At 42.2% G+C, this 27,718-nt stretch overlaps 1 protein-coding gene across 2 annotated transcripts in view; it reads right to left on the reverse strand.

The window, feature by feature from the left end:
• Ctnnd2 (catenin delta 2) overlaps window positions 1-27,718 on the reverse strand; it is a 716,561-nt gene that overhangs the window by 158,956 nt on the left and 529,887 nt on the right. For both annotated transcript variants that reach the window (XM_048368208.1, XM_048368209.1), the window contains exon 11: window positions 21,482-21,695. In XM_048368208.1, coding sequence (XP_048224165.1) covers window positions 21,482-21,695 — 214 coding nt within the window. The remainder of the gene's footprint in view (window positions 1-21,481; window positions 21,696-27,718) is intronic.

A 27,718-nucleotide genomic window follows, 5' to 3' on the forward strand; every position in this document is an offset into this window, starting at 1 on the left:
TTTGAAGTTCATCGGTGGGCTGATTGAGGACAAAGGGAAGCGAGTGAGCCAGGTTGTCATTACCATGGGAATTCAGCGACTCCAGGTGAAACAAATGACAGACAGGGATAAGAGCACTTATGTTTAGCCATTTCCCAAATCAACGTAGAAGCAGCATAAGTAGACCGGGGCTGGATGTACAGAATGATGAAGCTTCTGTTATGATTGGAATGTAAAGTGTAATAAGATTTTCAGAAAACAATTTAAGAAAAGTGACAATCTTGCTTATTTAAATGCTAGGTGACATCTGACATTACTCCTTCAGGTAAAATCACTGAACTGATAAATTGACTCCTAAAGATATTACTGAATATACCAAACACATGTAATGCATTTATCTGTTGACTAACCCTTAGGTGAGTATGAAAAAAAACCCTCATCTTTTTCTGAGAATTGAAGGCAGCTTTTATTGAGTCATTATGATAAAATGTTGGAAGTTCTACAATGTCTATTTTACAATGCTGCTACTTCTTGACAAAAATAGTCTCTCTGTATGGATGCATAGAGTACACAATAAGTTCCATTTTACATTAGAATTTATCAAATTTCAACTGAGCAAGAAATGCATAGATTTGATATGTATTCAACATTTTCTAAGATATCAAGTGTTACTTTTCTCTTCTTATAAAGTTAATACATGGTAACTTTTAATTCTCCAGGCTGGTAACATTGGACCAAGGTCAAAGCAAAAGAGAAATAAGCCCACAGATTTGAGAGTTCCTATTCAAATTCAATGTGTGTCATTACTCACAGGTATTTCCAGAGAGAATTGTAGGATTCTATTCATGTTGCTCCCATGTAGCTTTTGCTTCTTTTGCATTTCACAGATCACCAATGTATCTTAATATCAATAAACATTTAACCAAATTTTATGATTTACTGTCTAGTTAAGGTCTACTTGGATCATTTATATCCAATTGTATATTGATGGCCATTTATGTTGCTTCTAAAAATCTGGCAGACGTTTGTCTTCATTGACCTGATTCTTCTATCTTGATCCTGGTAGGAGCAAGATTAAGCATCTATAAACATAATGAATAAAAAGGCTCTGGAAACAGGTAGTCACCGGGCAGAGATGTGCATTGTTGATGACAGGAAGGTTCGCTGACAGTTTCAGTAGGAAACTCCGCTGTTGCCAACTTCAGCCTTGCAGAAATAGGGCACCTTCTTTGCTGAAGAGTTCATTTGGATATTTATGACATCATTCATGGGTGGTACAAAATTATACATATAGGCAGATGTCCACGAGCAGCCAGCAAGAAACACAGAAGCACGTCTGTCTGGCCTGTCAGGTACCCAATGATTTTCCAGCTTTTGTATGGCTTGGGAGATGGGGCTTCATACCATTTGAGTGTGTAAGTGTGTCCGAAGGATTGATTGTGTGGGGAGGTTGGAGGAGGCAGTACTGTTATGATTGAAAGTCATAACAAGGGGATAAGTTCCATCCTGCGATGGGCTCTTCTTGCTCCAGCCAGTTCTTTCTGTTTGTCTCTTCACACCACCCATCATTCCTAGTTTAAAATACCACAATCATCTCACTGTTCTCACCATTTATTCCAATCCATCATGCCACTGCTCTCAGATTAATGTACCTCACCTGCAGGATGGGTCGGTGTCACTGTGCCACTCAACCACCATCTGTTTGTCCCCAAACTTAAGACCAAATAGCACAGTAGAGAGCATCCAGAAGAACATATTCTGAGGATTTCCTGATGTGCTTTTCATATCATTTTGCATATGCACTGCTGATACGAGCAAGGGCAATGACATTAAAATATAACCTCTTTGGGAGCAAGGGTAATGAGGTCCAAGTACCCAGTCCTGTGATTATAAACAATATAAACAGATGGAGTCTGTATAAATACCTGCCAAGATAGGTAAGTATTAGATCCCTTAGCTAAATGCAACACATGTCAATGTATCTCAATTTTCAGCAAAAGACAACAAAAGCTGAGGCTGAGTCTTCAAGAGGAGAGAGAGATGGAGACATGGAGACAGATGGACGAATTCTGGTGCTTTTGTTTCTAGGTGTTTAGATAGGAATTGTGAGTTTATTTATATAAATTTATGTAAACATACATACATACATTGAGCATTGTAGATACAATGATGGTATGGAGCTGCTTTTGCTCTTAAGGAGTTCATCAATAATGTTCACAACACAGAGACATGATATCAGATATCTGCAGCATATCCAAAGTGGAAAATACATCCTATCAACCGCAGCAGGAGGAGGATAATTAACAATGTCTCCTACTGACCTTGTCTCCTAGCACGCAGCTATACTAACCCAATGCAGGCAGGGGTAGCTGAGAAAAGACTGAAATGTTTGAGCAGAGAAAAGTCAGTAGAGTTTCATAAAACTTTATTTTAATGTGTATATAAAAACTGCAATTTATGTAGGTAGATTTTTGTTGTTCAAATTAATTAGACCAAGAGTGATGGCAACATTCAATCATTCCGAGGTGGGCACATATGTGATTGCTGTTATCGATTAACTATAAAAAAAGAAGACAAAATATTTCTTTTGTGGTCCTGGGCACTGAACTCCTTGCTTTCGATTTGCATGGCTGGTGCTCTACCACTTGAGCCATGCCTTCAGTTCTGCTTTTTTTGTCAGCTAGTTGGGGACATTTCTGCCTCGTTTGGCGTTAAACCTTGACCATTTGGCTCTAAGCCGCCGAAGAGGCTAGGACTACAAGCATGGGTCTGGCTCAAAATCAGTTCTTGATCTTATATTTAAACACAGCCTTTATGATTTATGTAAGCACAGCTGTTAGAAAGACAACATTTTATTGATATTTTTGAGGCTTGACGAACTATAATAGCTTATAACTGAAATGATCTTATTTAAAATTTCCCTACTGAGACTTGAGCTATAAGCCTATATGCTTTAACACTATTAGTTGAGGAGACAGTATGCACAGAAATAGCCAGGTGATTTTTCACAGCTCAAATGAATTCTCTCCATTTCAGAGAGTTACATTCTTCTGTAAGGACACCTTATAAGATAGATAAAATGGGTATTTATTATTAAAAATAAAAATGGGCATTTTATTATATTTCTAAAACTAGGTTATTTAAAAACATGGATTATCCGTGAAAAAAATATATGCATGGACCTAACACTAAATCTGTAATATATTCAGTTTTCAATTATATTTACTATAGAATTACATTTTACCATTGAATATCTTATAGTAAATATAACTGGATGAAATCACATTCTGATCTCCATTCCTAAAAATTAGAACGTTGGAAGTTTGATAAAATATTGGATTTACACTTCTCCTCAAAAGCTTAAATTATTTCTAGAGCAGATAATTTTGGATAATATCTGATAGCAAAATACATAAATATATACAATTTTCTGGAATAATATTCTAAAATATTCTCTGTATTGTAGCACGTACTTGCATTTAAACGTTTCTCTGTAAAATCAGGAAGAATGTTTACTTTGAGACAGATGAGGCTAAGTTCCTAAGTCTCTTTATCATGTCACAGGAACAATAAAAATGGCATATTTTCCTTTTCTAGAAATAATGAACGAAGTCCTCTGCTCTTTGAGGAAATTCTTTACAGTGCCCCCTTTACTGAATATAGAATACAAATTCTGTAGCCAGCACAGAAAGAGTCATGTGGCCTTAAAACACATTTATTTTGGCGATGGAATTCCAAGTGAATATATGTTATACGTGTGTGAGCGCTCTGAATACTACGTATATATTAAATATTATAACTGTCATAAATATTGAACACTTGTGATAGGTTAAGAACTCCTTCCTGCACTTCAGCATGGAAGCGGAATGATACGTGTGTGTCTTCCATGGTGTGGCATCTCAGTATCATGACGCCTTCTGGGACCCAGAATGGTCCGTGAATGCTGCATCCAGACAGGTGGACCACAGGCAGGAGCCTCACTTCGCCTACTAAGTGGGGCTGGGAGGAAGGCCCTCGCTTCCTGCCACTTCCTAGCCGGCATTGAAACCATGACCTTGAGCCTTAGGGACACGTATACACACGTGTGACAACCCGAGCTGGCAGGCAACTTCCTGGGATGAGGGGAGGGGGAGGGCTGAACCCCCACGGAGGTGAAGCCACGGCCCGAATGCCCGCTGCCCCCGGCAGGCTCAGGATATGGCGACAGCAGAGTGTACCGCGGGCTGGGCCGCCCTAGTGTGAGAACACACAGTACAAAATGCGCCCCCCCACCCCCAAATCTGGGGGTCAACTTGGTGCCCCAAGTGAAATAGTCCACACCCGACCTTCTGAGACAGGGTGCAGTGAGCACGCAGGCCTATAGCATAGTTCCTTGAATAGCTCACTGGAAAAATGACCAGGCAAGTCCTCTTAGCTTTGGTGAACAAACTTTGTATCATGCACTGTTGCAGAGTGTATCTTCAGTCTGCATACGTACTTATTTAAACATGCATGTACATTATCTACATTACATCCACATACAAAATCTTCAGACGATACATATACATATATATATCATATGTGTATGACACATAAATGAATTCCATGCTTCTATTTGGATTCCACCTCTAAGATGCACATATTCCAGAAACTAAAGTATTTACAGTCAAAGGTGCTTCTTATCTCAGACATTCCACCGAAGATATACTCCGCTCATTCTGTTGGTCCATGGGTTCTGTACAAGAACGCAACTATGAGGACCAGGACTTACCTGGGGAGTCAGTCAGGAAGCCTGGGCATGGCCTGCTGGGTTGGGGAGGAAAACAATCAGGCCACAACTGATCCCGAAGGAAATCAGCCACCAAGGACCGGAAGCGCGAAGCAGGGATGAGAGGAGTGGGCTTGAGGACCGGAACGGAATCCGCCCCAGCCTCGAACCAGGACACACGGCTCCATCTTAGGGAGAGGCACTGAGGTGGCATTGCCTAGAAAGGGGGGAGGGGAGGACTAAAAGCACCTTTCAGTGAGTAGTGTAAAGGGCAGGAGACGATTCTTCTGGGCCACATACTATCTCCCAGCTGTAACACCCCCACGCCCAGCACTGGGGCTGCAGAGTAGATCTGTGGGGGGAGAGCAGCAGGTAAGACTACGACAACTGCTAACACAGCAGCGTTAGCCACGCCCCGAGGAGGAACAGGGGCCAGTGGGGAGATGACCGCTCTCTCGAACACCGTAGAGGTGCTGCCAGGCTCGGGGTGGGAAACATGCACAACTGAAGGTAAAGCCTAGGTGAATACGTTGTCGATGTGTGTGTGCATGTGTATGCATACAAGGGGGTGCACACCCTATATACACACTCGTGCACACACCTGGATGAACCCACACAGGTCTATGTGGGTATGCCAATATCACACCAACATGCTTGCATGCATGTTTGGCCCCTGAACATGTGTTTTGTGTGTGTGTGTGTGTGTGTGTGTGTGTGTGTGACTATGTGTATGTGTGTGCAAGACAGTCAATTCTTTTTTGGAAGAGAGTTACTGGGGTATTAAGTAGGTGATTGCCTTAGGTTCAGCCTCCCTCTTTATCCATGTCTAAGAGGTTTTGTCCTCCCACAATCCACTAGCCCCCAGAAAGCCCTCTTGTTGTAGGGAATCGCCCTCAGCATCCTGTCTTCAATTCGTACTGCTGGTGGTCTCCCCAGGGCTTCATTAATAGTATCTTTGTATAAAGCTTATGGGAAAAGCAACTATGGGCAGTGGAGGGGAGAAATACCCACGATATCTTTAGGCTGGAGTCCCCATAAAGTACATTAATTTTGGTGACCTATAGAGTTGTTTTTAAGAAGTATTTCACATAGTTATAGCGAATTCCACAGCAACTTAAATAGTGGACTACTTTGTCCCTGCACTGATGGAAGCATGAACAAAGCTACTGAGGCATGAAAGGGGACTGCCTGGAACTTAGAATACTTGGAGACTGATCAGCAAACGTCAGAGTCATTTCTTGCCACCACAGCTGTGTGGCTTCTCTGGTCAGTGCTAGAGCTTACTCTGGGGGATTTTCAGTCTGGCACGATACACATTCACAGTTTCATTAGCTTCAGGTAGTAAATACTCATCCACGCTCAATGTGAAGTTTTTCCACGACAAGAAAAATCACCCATGTGGGTTGACACACTCCAATAACTAAGTTAATATCAAAGGCAGTTTTATAGAAAGTTATTAAATTGATTAACTGCTTGAAAGCCTAAGTGGCGCATGCTTCTGTCAGAAGCTACATGTTACATACAAAGAAAGCTCTTCTTCCTGCTAGTGCAAAGAAGCATGGAGAGCTGTCCTGGGGCCACTCATAAGGTCAAATTTCCTTCCACAACTATCCTTAAAGGAGGATGGATATGATCTGGTATGTGTCACAGGCCAGAAAATAGCCCAGGTCTAAGTGCAGAGAGAAGGGCACCCATACTCACTGGCTATGGGACACCTGCCCCCAGCCCCCCCTCCCCCACCCCCGCAGCCCCGGATGTGTCACCAAAGAGGAGGAAATGAATAGATTTGGCTTGCTCTCTCCCTCTCTCATTTCCAAACTCTTTTTTGGTTGCCCTGAGCATGCTTGGACCAAACACAGAACTAAACATCTGGTACATCAAGACTATAAAGGCACTTCAAAGCAAAGAACGAAAACGAAACTAAATCTGCTAGACTGAATGTGTCCAAGAGTTGTTTTTATTAAGAATGTCTTTTGAATGCTCTGGAATTCATAGTTCTGAGTCTTAGAGTTCCAAGCGCATCACTGACTCCTGCTAACTACAGAGGGAAAGAATTTCAGTTTAAAGCTTAAAAGTGGGAGGGTTATTCATTACTTTATTTTTGAGACAAGGTCTCATGATGTCGTTTGGGTTGGCCTAGAACTCATGATCTTTCTCAGGCACTCAGTTGCTGGGATTACAGGCTTGTGTCACTACAACTAGCAAAGGGTCTTTTTTTTCCATCTAAAATAAATTCTCTTAATATAAAGTGTGAGAAATGGAAGTAGACCTTTTTTTCTTTACTAGTGATACTTGTGAATGCAAAATGTGGCTGGCAATTAAGAATATCTGGAAACCATATTAGAGTGCAAGCTCATGTTTGCTTTTAATTACCTGCAGGTAAGTTGTGGGAACTATTTGTGAACAGAGCAGAGATGCCACTGGAAATAAAATCGAGCTTATAAATTAACATGCACCCTCTCAAGAAAAAAATCCAACGTGCATGAAAGTCAAGTAAAATGTAAGACACGTGAGTTTTGTTTTCCATGCTAATGTATATCAATATTTTCCACCCCAAATACGTTTGCTCTGGGATGATGTACTTGATGCATTGAATACTTGTACCCTGCAACATGCTGTGCCTTTTAAATTGCTTGAAAAAAATTCCAACCTTTTCCACTGGACTACTATCATTTGCACAATAGATTCTTTTAAATTAATTAATCTTCCTTAATAATTCACATAGTACTGCAAGTATGTAGGAGATACTGCAGATGCTGAGACACTCTGTGTAAAATGTGCTACATTAACAAGAATTGGTTATAGTTCCTTCCTAGGAGTGCATCTGGTTCAAAGGAAAACACGGATGTGGAGAACAAAGCCGGCTGGATGAAGTTGGCAGTATCACCCCCTGATGCACTGAAGGCCTTCTCGGGGACAAGGGACAGATGTTTACTAGGAGTGCTTAAGTGTGTGTGTGTGTGTGTGTGTGTGTGTGTGTGTGTGTGTGTGTTATACCACAACTTTGTTGACTTCTGTTCCCTTCCCCTCCTCCAATGACCTCAAAGCCAAATCCATGCTGGTCTTCAAACATCCTTATCAAATAGCGCTTTCTTGACCTTTCAACTGGAGAGTCTCCCTCCAGACATCTCAGGTCTCTTCTCAGTGTTATTGGTGAAGTCATTATCCCTTCCTGTCACGCTCCCCTGGCCACTCTTTGAGGACAAAGCTCACAGCGTCCACTGCACCTCGAAGGCAGTGTTGCTCAGACAAACACATTTGCCAGGCTTTTCTGGCTTCTTAGGATCCTAGGGCTCTGTGCTGAGAAATCATCCGTAATACTCTATGTATCTATTTGACAGTGGAACCAGTGAATTGAAGGGATGGGTGGGGCTGGGAGAGATGAGGGAGAAGAACTGAAAGGGGCGACATTGATCAAGATACATGGTAGTCACAGACCGACATGTTGAATGGAAACCCCTTTGTACAACTACTTAAGTTAATTAGAGAGAGTGAGAGAGATACCTCAGTGTGAAAAATGAACCATTAAAACTTAAATAGCATTAAGAAGACTTCCCCTGGAGGGAGCACGAGTTGAGGCCACAACTTCCGTGATAGCAAATCCACCATAAAGGAGGAAGGCAGTGACCGCAAGAGGGACTCCATGAGCAAAAGTAGTTTAGAACACAGAGAAGGAAAACTTCTCCCCTTCCAGGTTGGTTTCACACTCTAAGGAACAACTAAGAGGGAAGTTTATCCAGGATACTTGTAGGAATAATAAACACAAACAGCTGCTGGAAAGGAAGCCAGGTGTTGCGCTGTGGATAGACACTTGGTAATTTCCCCCTCTCCTCTAGGATACAGTAGGGATTTCTATGCTGTATTCGTTAACACTAGTTAATGTAATTTTTGTGATAATTGTAGAGCAAATAGAGCAAACTCTCAAATATAATTAGGGAAAAGTGTTTCTAATTAACTTGTAACTCGTGAGTCGCAAAGTAGAGCCACAAATCAGTTATGCATTGTCAGACTTAACAAGCGAACATGTACTGTGCATTTCAATCTTGGCAAGCAGACAAAAGCCAAAAGGCCTTCACCAATACTTTCTGTGGGAACCTTTCTGCAATTATGTCAAGCCATGAAACGCAGACGCAGATAAGGGCAGGTATGTCCCATGGCTCTAATCTCACGTGACCAGAACCAGTGAACAGAAAGATGAAGAACGAAGGCATCTCAGATGGCTCCGGGACATCCTATAGTTTGTCACAGTGGTCTGTCACACGGGTGGTGCTCATGTACTATTTTCTAGTGGGGTGCTTAAAGGGTTTTGATGAAACTCCAGGTTTGCTAGTTTTATTTTCAAATAGTTGTACCAAGGGGTCTCGATTTAACATACTCATGTTTGCATCTTGATGAGTCACTCCTCCCAACCTTCTTCTTCCCCTTTTATCCCATCCCCACTCATTTCCTCAACTTTCCCAGTTAAGTTTTCACACATGTTCCCGGGAAAGTCCAAATTCTGTTGGGAGGTAGAAAACCATTCGAACTGTAGTCCCCCCTGTAGATAATATAATATTACTAGTAATAATTGCTTACAGTTAGCTCTATGCTAGGAATTGCAGACACATTTTGTCATATTCGTTAGAAGTTATTTCATTTTTTTCTCTTTCACTCAAAGCAAGTAAAAGATAAATCTAACACAATCTCAAATTCGTTCTAACTTAGTAAGTAAAAGATAATGTAACACAATCGCAAATTCATTCTAACTTGCAAAGGAAAAAAATGATAAATGAGCTAACATTTTCCATTGGATAATTTAGTTACTCTTAGCAACAAATTGTTTTGGTATCATTAAAACCAGTTCTGTATCTCCTAACCCCCTGTCATTCTGCTCCTGCTGTAGTTGGCGGGTTGGTGTCATAAGGGTAGAATATGGTGTTTCCCAGAGGAGCATGGAAAGAATCACTAGATGATGTTATTACATGTGTGGATTCCCAGACTATTTCCATGGAGATCGGAGATCCCCAAATCTCTATTTGGACCTGAGATCCAAAACGCTCCTTACATTAAGTGTTTAAAAAAGAAAATCTCGATGACTAGGGGAACTCAGAATCTGTTTAGGCATGGAATGTTTCACAGACCAGCCGTGACTATGAACAAGCCCCTTACATCTGACCTCTAGGCCCCTCAGGTGTTGATGAAACACAAACAGTGGTGAAGGCTGATGAGATAATGATTGGTAAGTGTGGACATCCAGAAATATTTGTTCATTCCTTCTCATTATACATTATTTCACAAGTTAGGCACATTGACAAGAACTAGGAATGGAAAGCACAGGAAGTCATGTGATATGTAGGGTCTATAGACATGCACCATGCCATGCTTTGTGGAAGGGAGAGACACTTGGAACGCCTAGACATAGGTGTCAATAGACTAATCTTACCATAGCATAAACTTGTACAGATTACATACCAACCAACAGGTTCATGCCAACCTGTCTTGCTCATTGGAACATGGCTGGCTACCATCTTGGCCATTAATAGGAGAGTGATACTTAGGGAAGGACACGCTCTGGATGGAAGGGAGGTAGGGTCCTGGAGATTCATGGAATAATAGAGTGTTTACCGCCCTAGAACAAGAACCTCCAGATTTCCTGTGCCGGAGAGGGACTCACATCTACTTTAACATATCCTTACATTATCTGGGCCTTTCCATTTCTTCAAGCAGATTTTCATTCCAAGTAGGAAATTGCCATGCCTCTCAAACCTCAGACTAACAGCCCTTTAGCTTTTACTTCGGGCTTTGGCCCCTCACCGAAGCTATAAATGTATCTGCCTTAGTTTCCCTCTCCTCTCCTCTCCTCTCCTCTCCTCAATTTCTTTCTATTCTTTTCACACCCTTCTTGCTCTGGCTTGTGAAAAGCAAGCATCATGTTTAAGAAGGAAATAAAACTGTATCAGGGGCTGGCCGATGGCTAGAAAGTACCTGCATTTCTTGTTTTGTACTTCTTATTTCCATACAGCAGGTGCCCAACTGTTGAATAAATGAATGAATGAGATCCATAGTCTATGGAACTTCTACTGCGAGGACTGAGGGTGAGGCGAGCAGGAAGCTGATGGTGATTTCCTATTTTGATTAGACTCGGCCTGGTTGGGAAGGAAATTGGTACTCAGAATACTTCTGAGGCTTCTAAGTCTTTGGCCCTTTGCATAGAAATGTATCTGGGTTAGCTATTGCAGAGAGACAACCCTAAAATGGTCACGATGATAGTTACAAGGCTAGACAATGTGTCCATAGGCAGTGTGAGCTGCTAGAAGATGGATTTCTTTCAGGCATCCACATGCACCTTTTTCCCCTTCAATGATCCATCGGACTCAATACGCTGTGTTAGGCAGGAGTGACTCTTGCCAGGCCTGGGGTCTCCTTCCTCTGCATGGAGCACAGTTACCCCACGTGGGCCTCTCCCAGACCGTTGTGCACTCATTTTCTGGAGAGTGGAGGAATGCATTACGGTCGCCAGCATACTTGCTTAGCTCAGACCAGCTCTCACTTATTTTCCTTTTATGAATAAGTGGCCGCAGGGAACTCCGGTTGCCTGGTCTCCTTAAGAGGCGCGCTGGGGGCTGGCAGAGGCGGAGGCACCCTGCCCTAACTGCTGCTTGTGAAGACGAGACATGGTGGGAAAATCTACCTAATTCCAGACGTAGTATGAGCAAACCTCCTGGCTAACACCCCATGAACCTGATTTTCTGCAGAGGTAAGTTGGTTGCATGGCTTCTACTTTATTTATTTTTTTTATCAGAACTTAGCTGTGCAAGAGAAGGTATAGTAGGCAGTTCTGGGAAAATGTGTCTGAGAGCCAGTAGTAGCCTGCTTCTAGAAATAAAGCTTTACGAACAAATAGCTAAGGCCATTCATCTATGTCTTATATATGATTACTTTTCCTCATCTAGGTAGAATTGAGTCATTCTGACAACAGATCCAAGGCCTCCAAGGTAAAATCCTTTCTAGCTGTCCCTTTACAAAAAGAGTTCCTCAATTTCTGTTCTGGAACCTATGGGGATATTTCAGAAAAGCATTTTGCTTTTAGAACCATGTTGGTTCAAGAGCAAAAGCAAAGTAAAAAGCAGGCAGGACTTGCTGTTCTACCTACGCAGACTGGAAAGTAGAGTTCACTGGCTAGAAACCTATCTGTGCCTTCCCAGGAGTTGTAGAGGAGGCGTGGAGGGAACGCGGTCAGGCACGCTCCAGCCCCGGAGTAAGAGCTGCTTCTAGAGAGCCAAGGGCTCTCAGATTCTGTAAACAGAGACTGGGAGCTTTGGGCAGGGAGCCACGGGGAGCCAGATGCCTGCACATCTGCAGCATCAGGCGCAGCTGACTGCAGCCTGTGAGGCCAGGAGTTCCAGTCCATTCCACAGGAAGCAGGAAGAACAGCTGCTGGCCCCTGAGAGTGGAGGAATGCCGGCTAACAGGCGGTGGGACCACACAGGGCCTACCATCCATCCCACAGGGCTCCCTAGAGCCAAGAGGCCTGACAAGAGGCAGAGGAAGTTCAAATCCCAAGATTTCAAGGAGGGAAAGATTCTGTTTCCTATAAGGTCTGTTTTGGCAGGTTCTACAGGATCACCTTAGCTGCACTGGGATGGATTAGAACGACACTTTCCAGAACTTTCTTCCCTGGCTTGGCTCAAGTTGGGGTTCACCTCAGATTGGCTGGTAAAGAAGCGATGGCCAGGGGCTATAGGGGCAGAGGCAGACGTCCAGCTACTGCGCATGTTCACTGCTCCTCTGCTTCCCCTTCTGGGCTGGAGGCGGCAGGGGGGTCTGCAGCTCCGCCAGCACCAACCACAGCTCTTCTTTCAGCTTGCCCAGGTCCTCAGTTGCCATCTGCTGTGCATCACTTCTGTGGCCCGAATGCAACAAAAAGTGCAGAAGAAGAGGGTCCTTGCTTTCTCAGATTTCCTTCCTTATGGCAGCTCGATGGCCCCAAGTCTACCAGCACACAAAGAGGCAAAGCCTTCCACATCCTTTGCTCCAGATCCTGCCCAGCTTTTTCTGCTCCAGCTCCAATCATGGTGTCAGGTCTAAAACCTGACAGGGAATCTCTAGTCCAGACCATTCATAGTGCTTCTGCCTCCCCAGTCAAAGCAGGGCTGACGCACCCAGCGATGGGACCCCCCACTGCCTGTGTCTAATGCTGCAAGGTAGTCGTGGCATTCAGAATTCTGCTTTTCAAGAGAGGGACAATATGCAGAGATGAATCTTCCCTCAGCCCTCCATCTCAATAAGTGCTTCATGCCAAAAGGAATCATTGTCTGGCCTTGTGTTTAAATTCACAGGTTATGGACTCTTGAAAGCAGGCTATAACTAGACTTTGTCTTATTTGACTAAATCCAAGGAATTCCCATTGACTCACTGGTCAGGTACCGTGGGAAACCCACGGCTTATCCTACAAAGACTTCCATCTCGAAATCTTCCGACCCTGTGGCTCTGCTCCCCTCTGTGACACAGGAGTCTGCAGGTGAGTTTATGTTACACATCGTGAGACCGGAAGATTATCATAGGAATGATTCGGTTTAATCTAGCGGGTCTCAACTATCACACAAGTCCTCAAAGGCTGAGAATCGTTCCTTCAGTGGGAAGAGGTTAATGGGACTACGAAGCCACTGGAAGACATGCATGGCGACATCTTGGAAAAGTTAGAAAAGGGGCCACAAGCCAAGGAATGCAGACAGTTTCTAGAAGCTAGGCAAGGCAAGGAAATGGATGGTTCACAAGACCCTCTATGCTATACTTTAGATCTAGAATGTCCCCCAGGGGCTTTTGTGTTGAAGACTTGGTTATCAGTCAGAGGTCCTGTTAGGAGGGGTGGAACTTTACAAGTTGGGAGCCTACAAGAAAATCACTGGGGACATGCCATCGAAGGGGAAACTGCTACTCCAGAGCACCCCCCGCTCCTTCTTTCTTCATTGTGGCGGGCATGAGGTAGGGGTGTTTCCTTTGCCATTTACTTCCTACCAGAATGCTCTGCCTCACCCCAGGCTTAAATGTGAAAGAGTCAAGTGACCACGGGCTGACACCTCTGAAGCCATGAGTCCACATACACATTTCTTCCCAGCAAGTTCTTTACCTCAGGGATTCTGTTGCAGCAATGGGAAGCTGATGACCACATTGCAGAAAAATAATTTAGAAAGCCCGATTTGATTTTCACTCAGTGAGAACTGTGTCAGACTGCAAGGTAATTAACGGTGCGCTGGTACGGACTGCTGCACTTGAGGTGATGGGCTACAGAAGCAATGGGAAGCCAGAACAGACTTGCTCAAGTTCCTGTCATAGCACGGCAGCGGCTGGCTTCTGGGATAGGCTGGGATCATGTCTCCTAGGGCTTAGGATGGCCCATCTTCTAAACCAACAGTTAGGGGGAAGAGTCTCTAAATGAAGACATGAGTCATAGATGAAATGAAGTAACAGATCTTTCCAGGCTATTGCAGTGGTCAGTTCCAGGGGGAGGCAGCCAGGCCCCTGATATTGAAGGACTGTACCCCATAGGGCACTGGAACCCCACTGGCTGAACTGTGCACATAAGAAAGTGGGGGGAGAATACTTCACCTTTAGTTAGTTTAGGAGTTGTAAACTTTGAACTTGAACACACAAAGGCAAGAGAAATTGATTTTTTTACTTTAATTCCTTTGAACTTTAATGTCTTTGGACTTCAACATGAAAGTGGATTTAAACTTGGATTTTTAATTTCTCCGAGGGAATTTGCTACTTGATAGAGTTTATATTAACATTCAAGGCATCTCTACATGGCTGGCCTTTCATTATTAGACTGTCTCCCTTCGTTTTTATCTTTGTGATGTTTAATCTTGCTCTAGAGACACTAACATGCACTAGACAACATGGCTGGACATTATTTTGAATAAAAAATGAGTTGGGGTTTCATTTCAAGTCTGGAAGAATATTGCGACCTTGAATTTGACTTATGCAATTTGTTCTTCTAAATCATTTCAGTGACTTTTGGTATTATATATACATATGCATATGCTCTATATGTATATGATATATAATATATGATACATATCCATAATATATATTATATACATAATATGTTATATACATATATACAGTACAGGGAATTCTAGCTTCTTGCAGGAAGTCCTATAAAGATGGAAGAATGACCATCTTGACCATCTGTCTAGCTCCTGCTTTGAGACACGCCTCTGATTATCAAAGATAGAATAAAAGGAAACTAGGGCAGGAAAGAAAACAGTACACTGCGGGTGTTGGTATGCTTCTGCTCTGTTCTAATGGCCCCTTCCATGCAAGGCATCCAAATAATATTCTACGCAGGCTTTTCTTGAATTAGCAAGCTCATTTGGCTGGCAGACATCAAGCAGTACCTGCAACCTGGCTGCCATCAGGAAGAGAGAGGATATTTCGTAACATTTACAGTTTGTCTTATCTATCAAACTGTTCAATGCTCAGGTACGGCTGAAGGAACCATCTATTGAGGAACAGAAGAAATCATGTCATGGGATAAGGTAGAGAAGGGAAGGGCAGACTCAGCGGATGAGACAGAGTCTCACATTCCTGCAACACGCAAACAGATGGAGCATCTTCGGCCCGTGGGCCCGAGGGGAAGCGACGGGCGTGCGCAGCGGGGCTCCACGGCAGTGCTGGCTCCTGTCTAGGTGGAGCTGTCAGAAAGATGCCAACCCAGAGAAGATGGGAACGGGAGAAGTGAGGGGCACAGGCTTTGAATGGAAACAGCTGCCTCTCCTTTTCCCTCCTCCACTGCCACGCAAGTGCAGAGAACACTTGGCAGCCAGGCAAGTGTTGGCTTCTTCTCCCAAGCCAGCCAAACGAACGGAACACATAACCACCGCAGAAGAATCGCCACAGAAATGAATTCTGCAGGAAGGAGACCTAAGAAGCTGATCCTTGGAGCAAAGCCCTAACTAAGGCACTTAAAGAACTTTCTACCCCAAAGGACACGAGAGAAAAGGAGGTTGCTGGTTTCAAGTAATCTTTGGTGCTACAGAGAAATGACTTTGTATTTGTGAAGCAAGCACAGGGCAGAAAAACATGAAAGAAAGTCCTTAGAATTAAAAAATTACTCATTCTTGCTTTTCCTCCCCTAGTCCTGGGGTTTGAACTCAGCCTGGGTGCTGTCCCTGAACTTCTATGTTTTCAAGGCTAAGACCCTACCACTCGAGCCACAGTGTCACTTCCTGTGTTTTCTGAGTAGTTTATTGGAGATAAGAGTCTCACAGACTTTCCTGCCTGGGCTGGCTCTGAATTGCTATCCTCAGCTCTCAGCCTCCAGAGTAGCGAGGATCACAGGCGTGAGCTACCGGCGCCTAATTTAGGCTTCTTTTTGGTTTCTTGAGACAGGATCTCACTATGTAGCTCACACTCACCTGGAATTTGGTTCAAAGCCCAGGCTGTCTGCAAACTTGTAATTTTCTTGTCCCCTTCCCGAGTTCTGGCAAGTTCTTAGAATTGCAGGGCCCCACTTTGGACCCCTGCTCCACCCTAACAATGATATTATCAGATATCATCACAGAATAGTATAACATCAAGAATAAAATTCAATCACAGAAAATATTCCTGAGAAAAATAATTTTCTACCCAAAATTCTATAGCTTGTAGGCATAGGAGAATAGAAACTGACTTGCCAAATGTTATCTCCTGGAATTGAAGAGGAAAGCACAAGAAAGAGGGGTACAGCCGTCCTGAAGACAAGTGTGGGGCTGCTGTGTCCAGCTGGCAATGACCCTCCCCCATCTGGACAGAGGGAGGAGCCAGAGGGCACTGCGACCCATGGAGTTGATAAATGATGATAGAAATCATGAGTGACCCTTGACTAAAAAACATCATTTGGGTAAGCCAAGCACACTCCACTCTGAGAAAAGTCAAGCTCTCAGAAATACTTGCTTTGAACCCCAAGGACATGTACCATTTCTCATCAGTTTATTTGCTTAAGAGCATTTCAAGTAACGGTGAGCACAGAAGTGTTTCAACTGGGTTTAAGTAAAATTCTGATCATAGTTTCCCAGTAATTAGTGCACAGGAAGAAAATTATTTATTGCAGAGCTAACAGGCATTGGCAAAACACACTGTGCCGTGAGCAGATATTGCGGTGCACACAGGCAGCTGGCTTTTTCAGCACGCATGTTTATGTGTGCAATGGAAATGTATGCAAATGCCTCAATTTTAACATTTTATTACTGTTCAAACAGTTTGCCAAGAACTAGTCGATAAATAATTTATAGCTTGGCAAGATCATTCCTTTCTATTAGTCCTCAATTATTCATAATTTGGCATTCTCGGTATCTTAAAACCTTATAGACCTTCAATGTCTCATCTAAAATTTAATTTACAAAACTTAAAAAAAATAATCTCTGAAATGGTTCATTTTAAATTAAGTATTTGTTTCCAACCTTTCATGGAAAGAACGTTTCTTCAGTGGGTGCTATTTCCCACGCTTGAGCTAAGAGACAAAAGAATGAAGAGCTGGGTGCTGGTGGCTCACACCTTGAATCCTAAGTGCTCAGGAGGCTGGATTCTGAGGACCATGGTTCAGAGCCAGTGTTGACAGGAAAACCTGTGAGAGTCTTATTTCTCATTAACCACTAAAAAGTAAGTCCTGGAGCTGTGGCTCAAGGGGTAGAGTGCTAGCCGTGGGTGAAAAAGCGAGGAGTCAGTACTCAGGCCCTGAGCTCAAGCTCCAGGAACGGCACAAAATAACAAAAGCAAACCAACAACAGAAGAGAATCTGATGGGAGTACTGGCCTGGCCTGCTCCAGTGAGGCTAAATTCTGAATTAAGTTTAGTAGAGATGTGCAAAGGAGGTTAAGGCAGAATTATTTAATTCACACATGGATATTGAACCTTATTCCTAGGGTATCTGTGGTGGTGCCTTTGGACAAAAGAAAGCAAGCAAGTGTTTTTTCTCTTACATTCCATTCTGGCTCCTTTCCTGTTCATCTAGTACATTCCTTTTTTTTTTTTTTTTAAAAAAGACACATTTGTTGAGGATGTCTCTAAGTATTTTGAGCAGCCAGTAATGCCTAAGTGTTGACCATTCAGAGCATGGCTTGACGGTGACTGTGAGCCGGACAGAAGCAATCCCACAGCTGGGCACCGCACCCGAGGTCTGCAGAAATTCAGGAATGCTTGAGAGACGGGACACATGCCTTTGGGATGAATGAGGGGCTTGTATTCCCACAGGATGGATCACTATACTACTCTTGTCAAATCTGCACAGAGACCGGAGTCCCAGAGGAAGGGCAGCTAGAGACTAAAGATAGGAGAAATGGAAACTTTGCGGACCTGGAGGCTGAACCTAGTTAGTTGAACTAAAATCCAAGGACTCCCAGTGCGCTGCAGATGAATGCAGACGGATACAGAAGATGAAATGGCTCCCAAATGCATTGGCTCTGCCTTGCTTTTCCCTTCAGTCAGGTGGTGGGGTGAGCCTTGGCTAAATTTGTATCATTTCTGTAAAATCTAAACAGTTGTCTGGGTCCTGTTGGTTCCTGGCTCCCTCCGACTTCCTACCCTGCCGAAAGTTAGAAGGCACTGGTACTACAGACTGGCTCACCGCAGACATGGCTTCTGCCACACTTGATCTCTGCCAGTTGCGTTCTCTAGGGTGGCAGCTTAACCCTTGTGCTTGCTATTGTTTTTTTTTTTGTTGTTGTTGTTGTTCATACAACTAGTCCTATATTTTATTTCACGTGAACATTCGGACAGATAAGTCAAAAGTCTGTTTTGCTTTTTGTTAATGAAGGACATTCGTAGGATGCAGTGCATTCCTACATGGGGAAATTTGGCCATGTTTAGTTCCGTAAACACCACCATGAAATAACTATGGATGATTCGAAGAGGGAATCAGGAAAGGATTTCAAAAGGTGTTTTCCTTTCTTTACAAATGGTACAATATCATTCTTTCTGATGGATGAGTGAAGTTCTGTTGTGAACATAAACCACGGTTTCTTGATGGAGTAAGTCATGCCCAGAGATGCAAAAGATACCTGTTTTCTCTTATATGTGGAAGCTAGATTTAGGTTACACATTCATAAGTAAATAGGTTGGGTAGTGTGCACATGTATTAACTGAAATATGTAGACTCATGGAGATATCAAGTAGTGTAATTCCTTTGAAAGCCAAAATCAAAGTTCAGCAGACAAAAACACCAGGAAGTGGGTATTCAAAAGGGATGGGTGGAGTCAAAATTTTGGAAAGGGGTAGATGAATGAAGAGGTGGAAAATGTTGTTAAGAATCCAATGTATATCCTACAAAGTTAAGAAGAATGAGGAAAGAGGTGAGAATGTTAAAAAGAATGACATTTATCAAGATATATTGTAATCATAAGCTGCTTTGCTAAATGGCCAGTCCTTTGTACAACTACTTAAATATAATAATAAAAAAAAAGTTTCGAAAATTGCAAAAGTTGTTGTACTTGCTCCTTTCTAATACCTTTCACAGTGGTAACTGATAGAATGCAAGCTTCAGTCTGACCAAAACTTTGGACTATACATATAGAGATAGATAGATAGATATAGATAGATAGATATATCTATCTATATCTATCTATCTATCTATCTATCTATCTAGATATATATCTATATATCTATATAGATATATCTATCTATCTATCTATCTATCTATCTATCTATCTATCTATCTATCTATCTATCTATCTATCTTCAAAGACAGGTGCAATTCCTGCCAAAAGTTATTCTGGGCCCAGCAAGCAGTGACCTCTGGACAGGTGAATACCCCTCCCCCACGCCTGCGTCACTCTTCATGGTTCCACCCTTCCTGGGGAGCACAGTGCTTCCTCTGGGGGGGTGGTGGAGAGAGCCTGGAGCTACCACACACACACACACACACACACACACACACACACACACACACACACACGGCTGATAAACATTAGGTCCTTTCCACATACAATCCGTGAAGATAAGGGTGCATTTTCAAAGTGAGAATGACAAGGAATATCTTTAGTTATATAGCATACCTCAGAAGGACCCAAGACAGCACATCATGGGAATAATCATCATTTTACTGGTCGGACCTATGCTAACTTAGTATGAAATATTACTTAAATAACACAGTAACCTTTAACAAGGACTCTTTCAACAAAGACAGTTCTCCACTTACAGAGAGGGGGAAAAGGATTTGTGTTTAGTTTGAACTCAGTTAAGATAGACAAAGAGAAGCTAGAGCAATTTCTCTTTCTCCTTCCTACCCCCCTTTTTTGTGTGTGTGTGGGGGGGGTCCTGGGGTTTGAACTTAGGGTCTGGGCACTGTCCCTTAGTTTTATCACTCAAGTTTAGTACTCTACCATTTGAGCCAGAGCGTCACTTTTGGCTTCTTTCTGGTTAATTATAAGTAAGAGTCTCACAGATTTTCCTTCTCAGGCTGGCTTTGAACTGTGATCCTTAGATCTCGGTCTCCTGAGTAGTTAGGATTGTTATGTATGAGCCACGAGCACCCAATGGCAATAATAATCTCACAAGATGAAAATTTAAGGAAATATATTGACACTCACAGTCTTGACTCAGGACTGGATATTTATGATTGCCTGGCTTGATTATTTTAAATCAAAACATTTTTCAGATACTGCTTTAGCATGTTTACAAGGACATTTTAGTCAGAGCAGAAGGTCAGTGAGATCATGAATAATTGAAAAACTTTTGGGGCGAGCCATATATGCAAATCATTTGTCAAATTCTCACTTACAGGGGTACCTTGACGAACCAGAACCAGACACCGCCTAGAACACTAACGAGTAAAATCAAGACCACAAAGCTCCAGGGTAATTGGGAATACCATACTGCAGTACACCATTAGCACTCCAGCAAGCAAAAGTGCATACTGGGCAAGGAGATTCACGCCTGCCGTCCTAGCTGCTCAGAAGGCCGTGATTGAGAAGACCATGGTCCGGATGAGTAGAGCTGAAAGTAAGACCCTATCCAAACAACAAAAGCAAAAAGAACTGGAGGTGTGGTTCAACCAAGAGTAAGAGAGTGTGTGTACGGAACAAGTATAAATCCCTGAGTTCAAATCCCAGTACCACATCCTATCCAAAGTGAGGGATAGTCGATGTTTACTAAGTCCATATTTATTCCAAGAAAGGGAGGTATACTGAGTTTTGCACCCATTCTCATCTGCTCAACATTTGTCATTATATCCTCATTTCTATAATTATGTTCACTTCATAAAACTCCAAAGTGCTATGGTCACAGAAAGGCTTTCTCTCATGGTGGCTTTCAAAAAATTTCATAACATGAAGTAATATAACACTGAGACTTGGAGTAAACATAAATGTTTGACTCAGTAAATTAACTTTAAAATTCAAAAAACAGTTTTTAATCATATTGAAACCTAGAATGGATAGCCTATTACCAATGACTTAAATGCATCTATTTTTTTTAACCTAAGTATTTTTTTTAATGTTGTTCTAACGATGGCTTGTGGGTGTGGTAAGATACTCAACTTCAATTTCTTATAAGTTACCTGACAAGGACTGACATACAATCACAGAATTTAATTGAAGGTTTCGTTAGGGTTCTAATCATTTGATATGATCGATCCATATGTGTGTTACATTTAATATTATTTTATTTACTTGTGTGAAATCAGAAATCGAGACGTCCTATGTTATCAGCACTCAGAGAGGCACTGGGCCATAACATCTTGGTCAGACATTTGCTACTGGGTTGGATAATGGAAAAACATTATTTAGCAATGGCACTCACCTGTGACCAGCTCCCGGATTTCAAGGTCCGTGGTCTTGCGAAGCAGCCTCACCAGCGCTGGAATGCCACCGCAGTTCTTCAGGGCAATTTTGTTATCATCGTTGGCCTTTCCATACACCAAATTCCGCAGAGCTCCGCAGGCACTACGGTGGACTTCGGTCATCCGGTGATCAAGCAGGTCCACCAGCAGCTGGATGCCTCCTTGTCTCCTTATCTGAAAGAGCAAAGGACACAGCTTTGGCATTAGAGAAGGAGAGGAGGTTTCACTAGCAAAGCCAAGATGTGGTTTGCACAGAAAGAATCTGCCTAGCTGTGCTGAGCGGAATGAAGGTATGCAAAGAGGAAAGAAGACAATTAAGTGCTGTCTTTAGCTTGCACTGCCTATATTTGCTTTAATGTCCTACTAATAAAAACATAAATGTATTTCTTTCAGGCTACAGAATTGTAGAAAGGTGATTTTTAACCTCAAAACGGGTGTTGGGATGTTTCTTTTAAAATGTATCCCGTGTTGTTGGGAGGAAGGAAGCCAAGGGGAGGGGGAGGCAGAAAAATAGAGAGGAAGGGTGGGCACCTAATACAGTTATAATATTTGATGTACATATGTGAAAATGGAATCAGGTAACTGGGGGGAGGTTAGAAAAGATGGGGTAGAATGATGGAAGGGGTGACCCTGATCAAGATGCATTATACTCATAAATCATGTTGAATTGAAACTCCTTTGTACAATGACTCAAAGATATATATATATATATATATATATATTTTTTTTTGCCAGTCCTGGGGCTTGGACTCAGGGCCTGAGCACTGTCCCTGGCCTCTTTTTGCTCAAGGCTAGCACTCTACCACTTGAGCCACAGCGCCGCTTCTGGCCGTTTTCTGTATATGTGGTGCTGGGGAATTGAACCCAGGGCCTCATGTATATGAGGCAAGCACTCTTGCCACTAGGCCATATCCCCAGCCCTCAAAGATATTTTTAAGAAAAAAATCTTGAGGGGGTGATCAGTGGCTCAGGCCTATAATCTGAGTTATTTAGGAGGCAGCTTTGTGGTTTAAGACAGTCTGAGCAGGAAAGTCAATGAGATTCTTTCCTCCAATTCACCACCACAAAGCCAGAAGTGGAACTGTGACTCCAACCTTGAACGATAAAAGCAAAGGACAACACCCAGGCCCTGAGTGGAAGCCCCAATATATTCTCTCTTTCTCTCTCTCTCTCCTCTCTCTCATGCACACACCATCCAGAGATAAACACTTGGGTATTTGAAAGAGTGGAAAGAGGAAAAGTGTCGGGGTCTTTAGCCCGCCCCTCCCCCCCATGGGGAAGGCACGCTCAGACCGCCCCGATTGGACGAGCCAAGAAAGGAGAAGGGTCAGCAGGCCGCCCGCACCCAGCTCTCCCTCACCGGAGGACAATCAGATGGCCTGGGAGTCAAGTCAGCTCAAGATCTCGTTTATTGGGGAAGTACGTGCCACTAATATAAGGCACAGGAGCCAATCAGGTCTAAGATCGGCAGGATTGGGAGGGATGAGCTGTCCATCAAGGGCGGAAGAGCCGGGGCGTCACCACCCACAGAACCGCCTCTGGGTTATCACCAAAGACACTTGGAGCAGCTGTGCATTGTCGTTAGGCGCCGCCATCTTAGCCACACGTGGCCCCGAGACTGAGAAACAGGCGGGGCCAGCTAGTGGACTTCCAGGTATGCCCCACAGAAAAGTGTGTAGAATTCAGCCAAGAATCCACTATCTATCCTACAGAATGAAGAAGCGTGAAGGAAGAGGTGGGTAGAGAAGAGATGGGTGAGAATATCGAAAGGGGTGACATTGATAAAGATGCATTATACTCATAAATCCATTGCTTTCTTAGATGGCAACTCCTTTGTACAATTAATGATAAGAAAATAAATACCTGCAAAATCAATTTTTAACTCTTCCTTGAAATGACAATTTTGAATTATGCAAACTAATGTACTAGTTTAATTGATATGTGTAAATAGAATATTTAAATTAAAAAAATACCTGCAAAATTAAAAATAATAATAAACTAAGAATTTATCAGATACTCGTGGCATGAAGCAGCTGGGGTTGCAAAAGCATGGGAGCGACTGCACCCCTTTGACTTGCCTTAGGGTGGAAGGGTTGATGTGCGAACGCTTGAAACTCCTCTCTTCAGTGGGGACATACTCCAAACTTGTCGAAGGAACTGGGAAGCGTGTGAGACAGTGACACCGAGGCCCTGTCTGGGGCAAGTTTGAATTTTAAACTGGAGCCAAGTGGAAGTGGCTAGCTCACGCACGGACTTCCTCATGGAATGCCCCTAGGAAAGTTGCATGTGCCAAACTCAGCCATGCTCACCTCTTCGTCTACCTTCAAACTCAGTGCCCTCCAGGGATTGAGGGATTGGGACCTTCTTTACCTTACTTTTGCTGTGAAAGAAAACTCATCCGAATCACACATGAGCCAAGACAAACAGCCACGTGGCATTCACGTCCTGCCTTCTCCACAAACGGCAATGCTTTAAAATGCAATCTGAACCATGCCACCTCTCCTGTCCAGCATGCTATAGCTTGTGGTGTCATATTCTAATATTCTTGGAGGACTTGTCTCTTTTGCATAGTTTACCTTACCCTGATCTCAAGTTCAATGTTAACTACATAGTATATGTTCATGAAATAGTTGCTGAGTTAGTGAGAAGAGTTAGCGTATGACACACTACCTTAAAGTGTTTCAGATTTGCTTAGAAATGGGAAACATGCCCCTTCAGGGAGAAGGAGACCTCTGTGAACAGCAATGTACGCATGAGACTCGAGGGCAATTCCTGTGCCAGCTCACGAACAGAATGACCCATCTGCGCACCCAGGATGGATGGCTGATGGTTCCCAATATGGCCGAGAAGGTTACGTTCATTCACTACAAATTTTAAAGCAATAAGTGAAGAGGAAGTAGATGAACAAGAAGAGGAAGAGGAGGAGGAAAAGGAAGGGAGACAGAGGAAGAAGAAGAAAGAATTTGGAAAGGGTGATGAGGTGGAAGAGGGGAAAGGAAGGAAGAAGAGGAGGAGGAAGGAATAAGGAGGCAGAAGACTGAAGAAGGAAATGAGGAAGAGAAGGAGGTCAGTTTTGGGTGTTTGTGTACTTAGGGGTGTGTGTGTGTGTGTGTGTGTGTGTGTGTGTGTGTTACTTTAAAATTTTCTGGGTATAATTTTTTCAATCACAAAGAAGGTAAATCTAATGTTACATTTTACTTTTGGATATCAGTAGGTAAGTCTATTCTTACAGTGAACCCATCACTTACATAGTAGAATCAGGAATAAACCTGCCAATTAATTTAGTCAAGGTCTGTATATTTTAGTTATACTATTATAATTAATATACTTAATTTATGATAACATCTTTCCCATTGAGTGCCTTTATAAATTAGTATAAATACTATATCAAGTCATTAAAAGGGGGAATATTTTAAAAATGAATGTAATGTAATATCTTAATTGTGTAATGAGAATACAGGGTTTTTTAGGATGATATTAATTAATGCTCCACATACAAATTTACAGTAAGAACTTGTAATTTAATCTAGAGACAAATAGAACAATCTTTTTTTTCCTCATGTTGTTGTTATTTGGGAGTCATCAGGTCATCAAAAGAACAAATGATTGTTCCCTAGAGGTTGGATTTTGTCCAGGAATGTAAGAATCCTATTTCTGTTTCTTGAAATCTCACATGATACCACATGAGAGCTCAGTGGTTCTGGAGCACTTCCTGGTTTCTTGTTATCTACCTTGTGGAATGAGCCTTACTGATTATTTTCCATAACTCTGGGCCAAGCTGATCCTATAAAAGCAGAGGTTTGGTAAGAACTCTTCAGTTTTAACCATGTCTGTTGGTTAACCCATTCCTTGCACTATGGGGTTATTGAAAGATTACCAACTAACACTTGATGGGCATCATCTTCATCTACCACCCCAGAGTCTGCTGGTCAGAATGGCAGACCAACACAAACTCCATTTCTGTTTGAATTATATGTGACAGAGGGGGTACTGAAATCACTGGGGGCTGGCCTCAGAACCATGGCTCCTGGGTCCAAATCACAGCTCCTCTTAAAACCTGTGCTTTTACTCCTGGTGTCACTGTAACTGACTTTGCTGCACTGGGTATTGTATGTACGTTTATTGGAACTAAGGAAGGGGAACACCAAAATGGAGATACAAAGGGTAAAAGGCAAACCAATGCAACAGCAAGACTTATAAGACAATATGCTGTAAACCAACTGTACATCTAAGGGGAGGGTGGGGAGGGAAGTGGGGAGGAGGGAAGGTGGGGAAAATGGAGGAGGTAAAAAGTTTGATAAGAAATGTACTCACTGCCTTACATATGTAACTGTAACCCCTCTGTACATTACTTTGACAATAAAATAATAATAATAAAAAATCTGTGTGCCCTCCAGCAAGCTACTATAATGTCTATAAAACATGAACAAAATGTAAATCAACTTCATAGGGTTATTTGCAGGATTAAATGAGATCTCAAATGTGACTTGTTTCACAAAGTGCTCCATAAAATATTATCTGTCAAGAAATGACTCACTGTAATAATTTGTGAAAGGATGTTTTTAATTAACTTATTACCTGGTCAATATGTGAATTAATTTAATATGTTGGTATAACATATGGGAGTCAGTGAAAGGAATATAATTCAGGGTTATAACTTCATAAATTGGATTTAGTGTGAAACTGTATATTATCTAATAGATCCTGGCTCCCATCTGGCATATGGCTAATGAGAATAAGTAGGGGATGTACTTATCCTAGGATAACTGTACGGATTGTATTGGCATTTGAGAAGTGATTTCAAAGAATACTGCATTAATGTTATAGCAGTGAGATATATTTCCCAGGTAAGTACACTAACTTCACTTAGTTTTTTTTAATGGAGTTTATTTTTATTAAGTTTTATTTTTTATTGTAGAGGTGATGTACAAAGGGGATGAAGTTACATAAGTCAGGTAATAAGTACAATTGTTTTTGAACTGTCATCTCCTCACCTGTGTTCTTTTAATTTTTTCCCTCCTGACACCCTCCCCCAACACTTGTATAGCTCATTTTTAACACAGTGACTAGTGAATATCAGTGCTGAATTAGTTCACCCTTTATCCCACTAATTATGTGCTTCCCCTTCCCCTCCTCAAATCAGATAAACTTACATAAAAGGGACAAATAAAAAACAGCAATAAAAGGGTGGAGGGCAGAAACAAGAAAAAATAAACATAAAAACGAAAATGAAATACCTCATTTTTGCATTTCTTGGAGTTCATTTAGATAAGTACGATTTTATATGATTACATGCCACATACCTTTTGAGCCTATGTAAACCTCTCCTAAGAATATCCTCCTTTGGTGTCATTATGTGAACGTTTAGAATCCTGTTTAATTTATCATGTCCATGTATAATTTTTTTGTGTTTTATTATCCAGTGTTTACTTGTGGATTTATTGGTAAATTCTAATTACTACAAATGAGGGAAACCTTGCAGTCTACATTTCTTTGAGTCTGGCTTATTTCACTTAATATGGTTTTTTCTAAGTCTTTCCATTTCCTTACAAATGGGACAATATCATTCTTTCTAACGGAAGCATAGACTCTCTCTCTCTCTGTCTCTCTCTCTCCGTGTGTGTGTGTGTGTGTGTGTGTGTGTGTGTGTGTATCATATTTCCTAGATCCATTTATCCACTAAGGAGATATCTGGGTTGATTCCATATCTTGGCTATGGTAACAATACTGCAATGAATATGGTTGTTCTGGTAGCTTTAGTCTGGCCTGGTTTGTGGTCGATTGGATAAATTCCCAAGAATAGAATTTCTGGGTGACAGAGGAGCTCTATGTTTAGTCTTCTGAGGAACCACCAACTGCTTTCTAGATTGATTGAACAAGTTTACATTCCCACCAACAATGTAGTAGCGTTCCGTTTTGGCCACATCCCTGCCAGCATTTGTTATTATTAGTTTTTTTGATAATGGCCATTCTAACTTGGGTGAGGTGGAATCTCAATGTTGTTTTCATTTGCTATTTTATGGTCAGAGATGTTGAACATCTCTTCATGTGTCGATTGACCATTCTTACTTCTGAGAGGTCTCTCTAAGTCTTTAGCCCATTTACTAACTAGGTTGCTGTTTCTTTGAGGATTTGTTGTGAGGGATTTAAATTTTTTTTGAGTTCTAAGTATATCTTAGATATGAGGCCCTTGTCTG

The sequence above is a fragment of the Perognathus longimembris genome, chromosome 19 (assembly GCF_023159225.1).
Source record: "Perognathus longimembris pacificus isolate PPM17 chromosome 19, ASM2315922v1, whole genome shotgun sequence".
NCBI classification, from domain to species: Eukaryota; Metazoa; Chordata; class Mammalia; order Rodentia; family Heteromyidae; genus Perognathus; species Perognathus longimembris.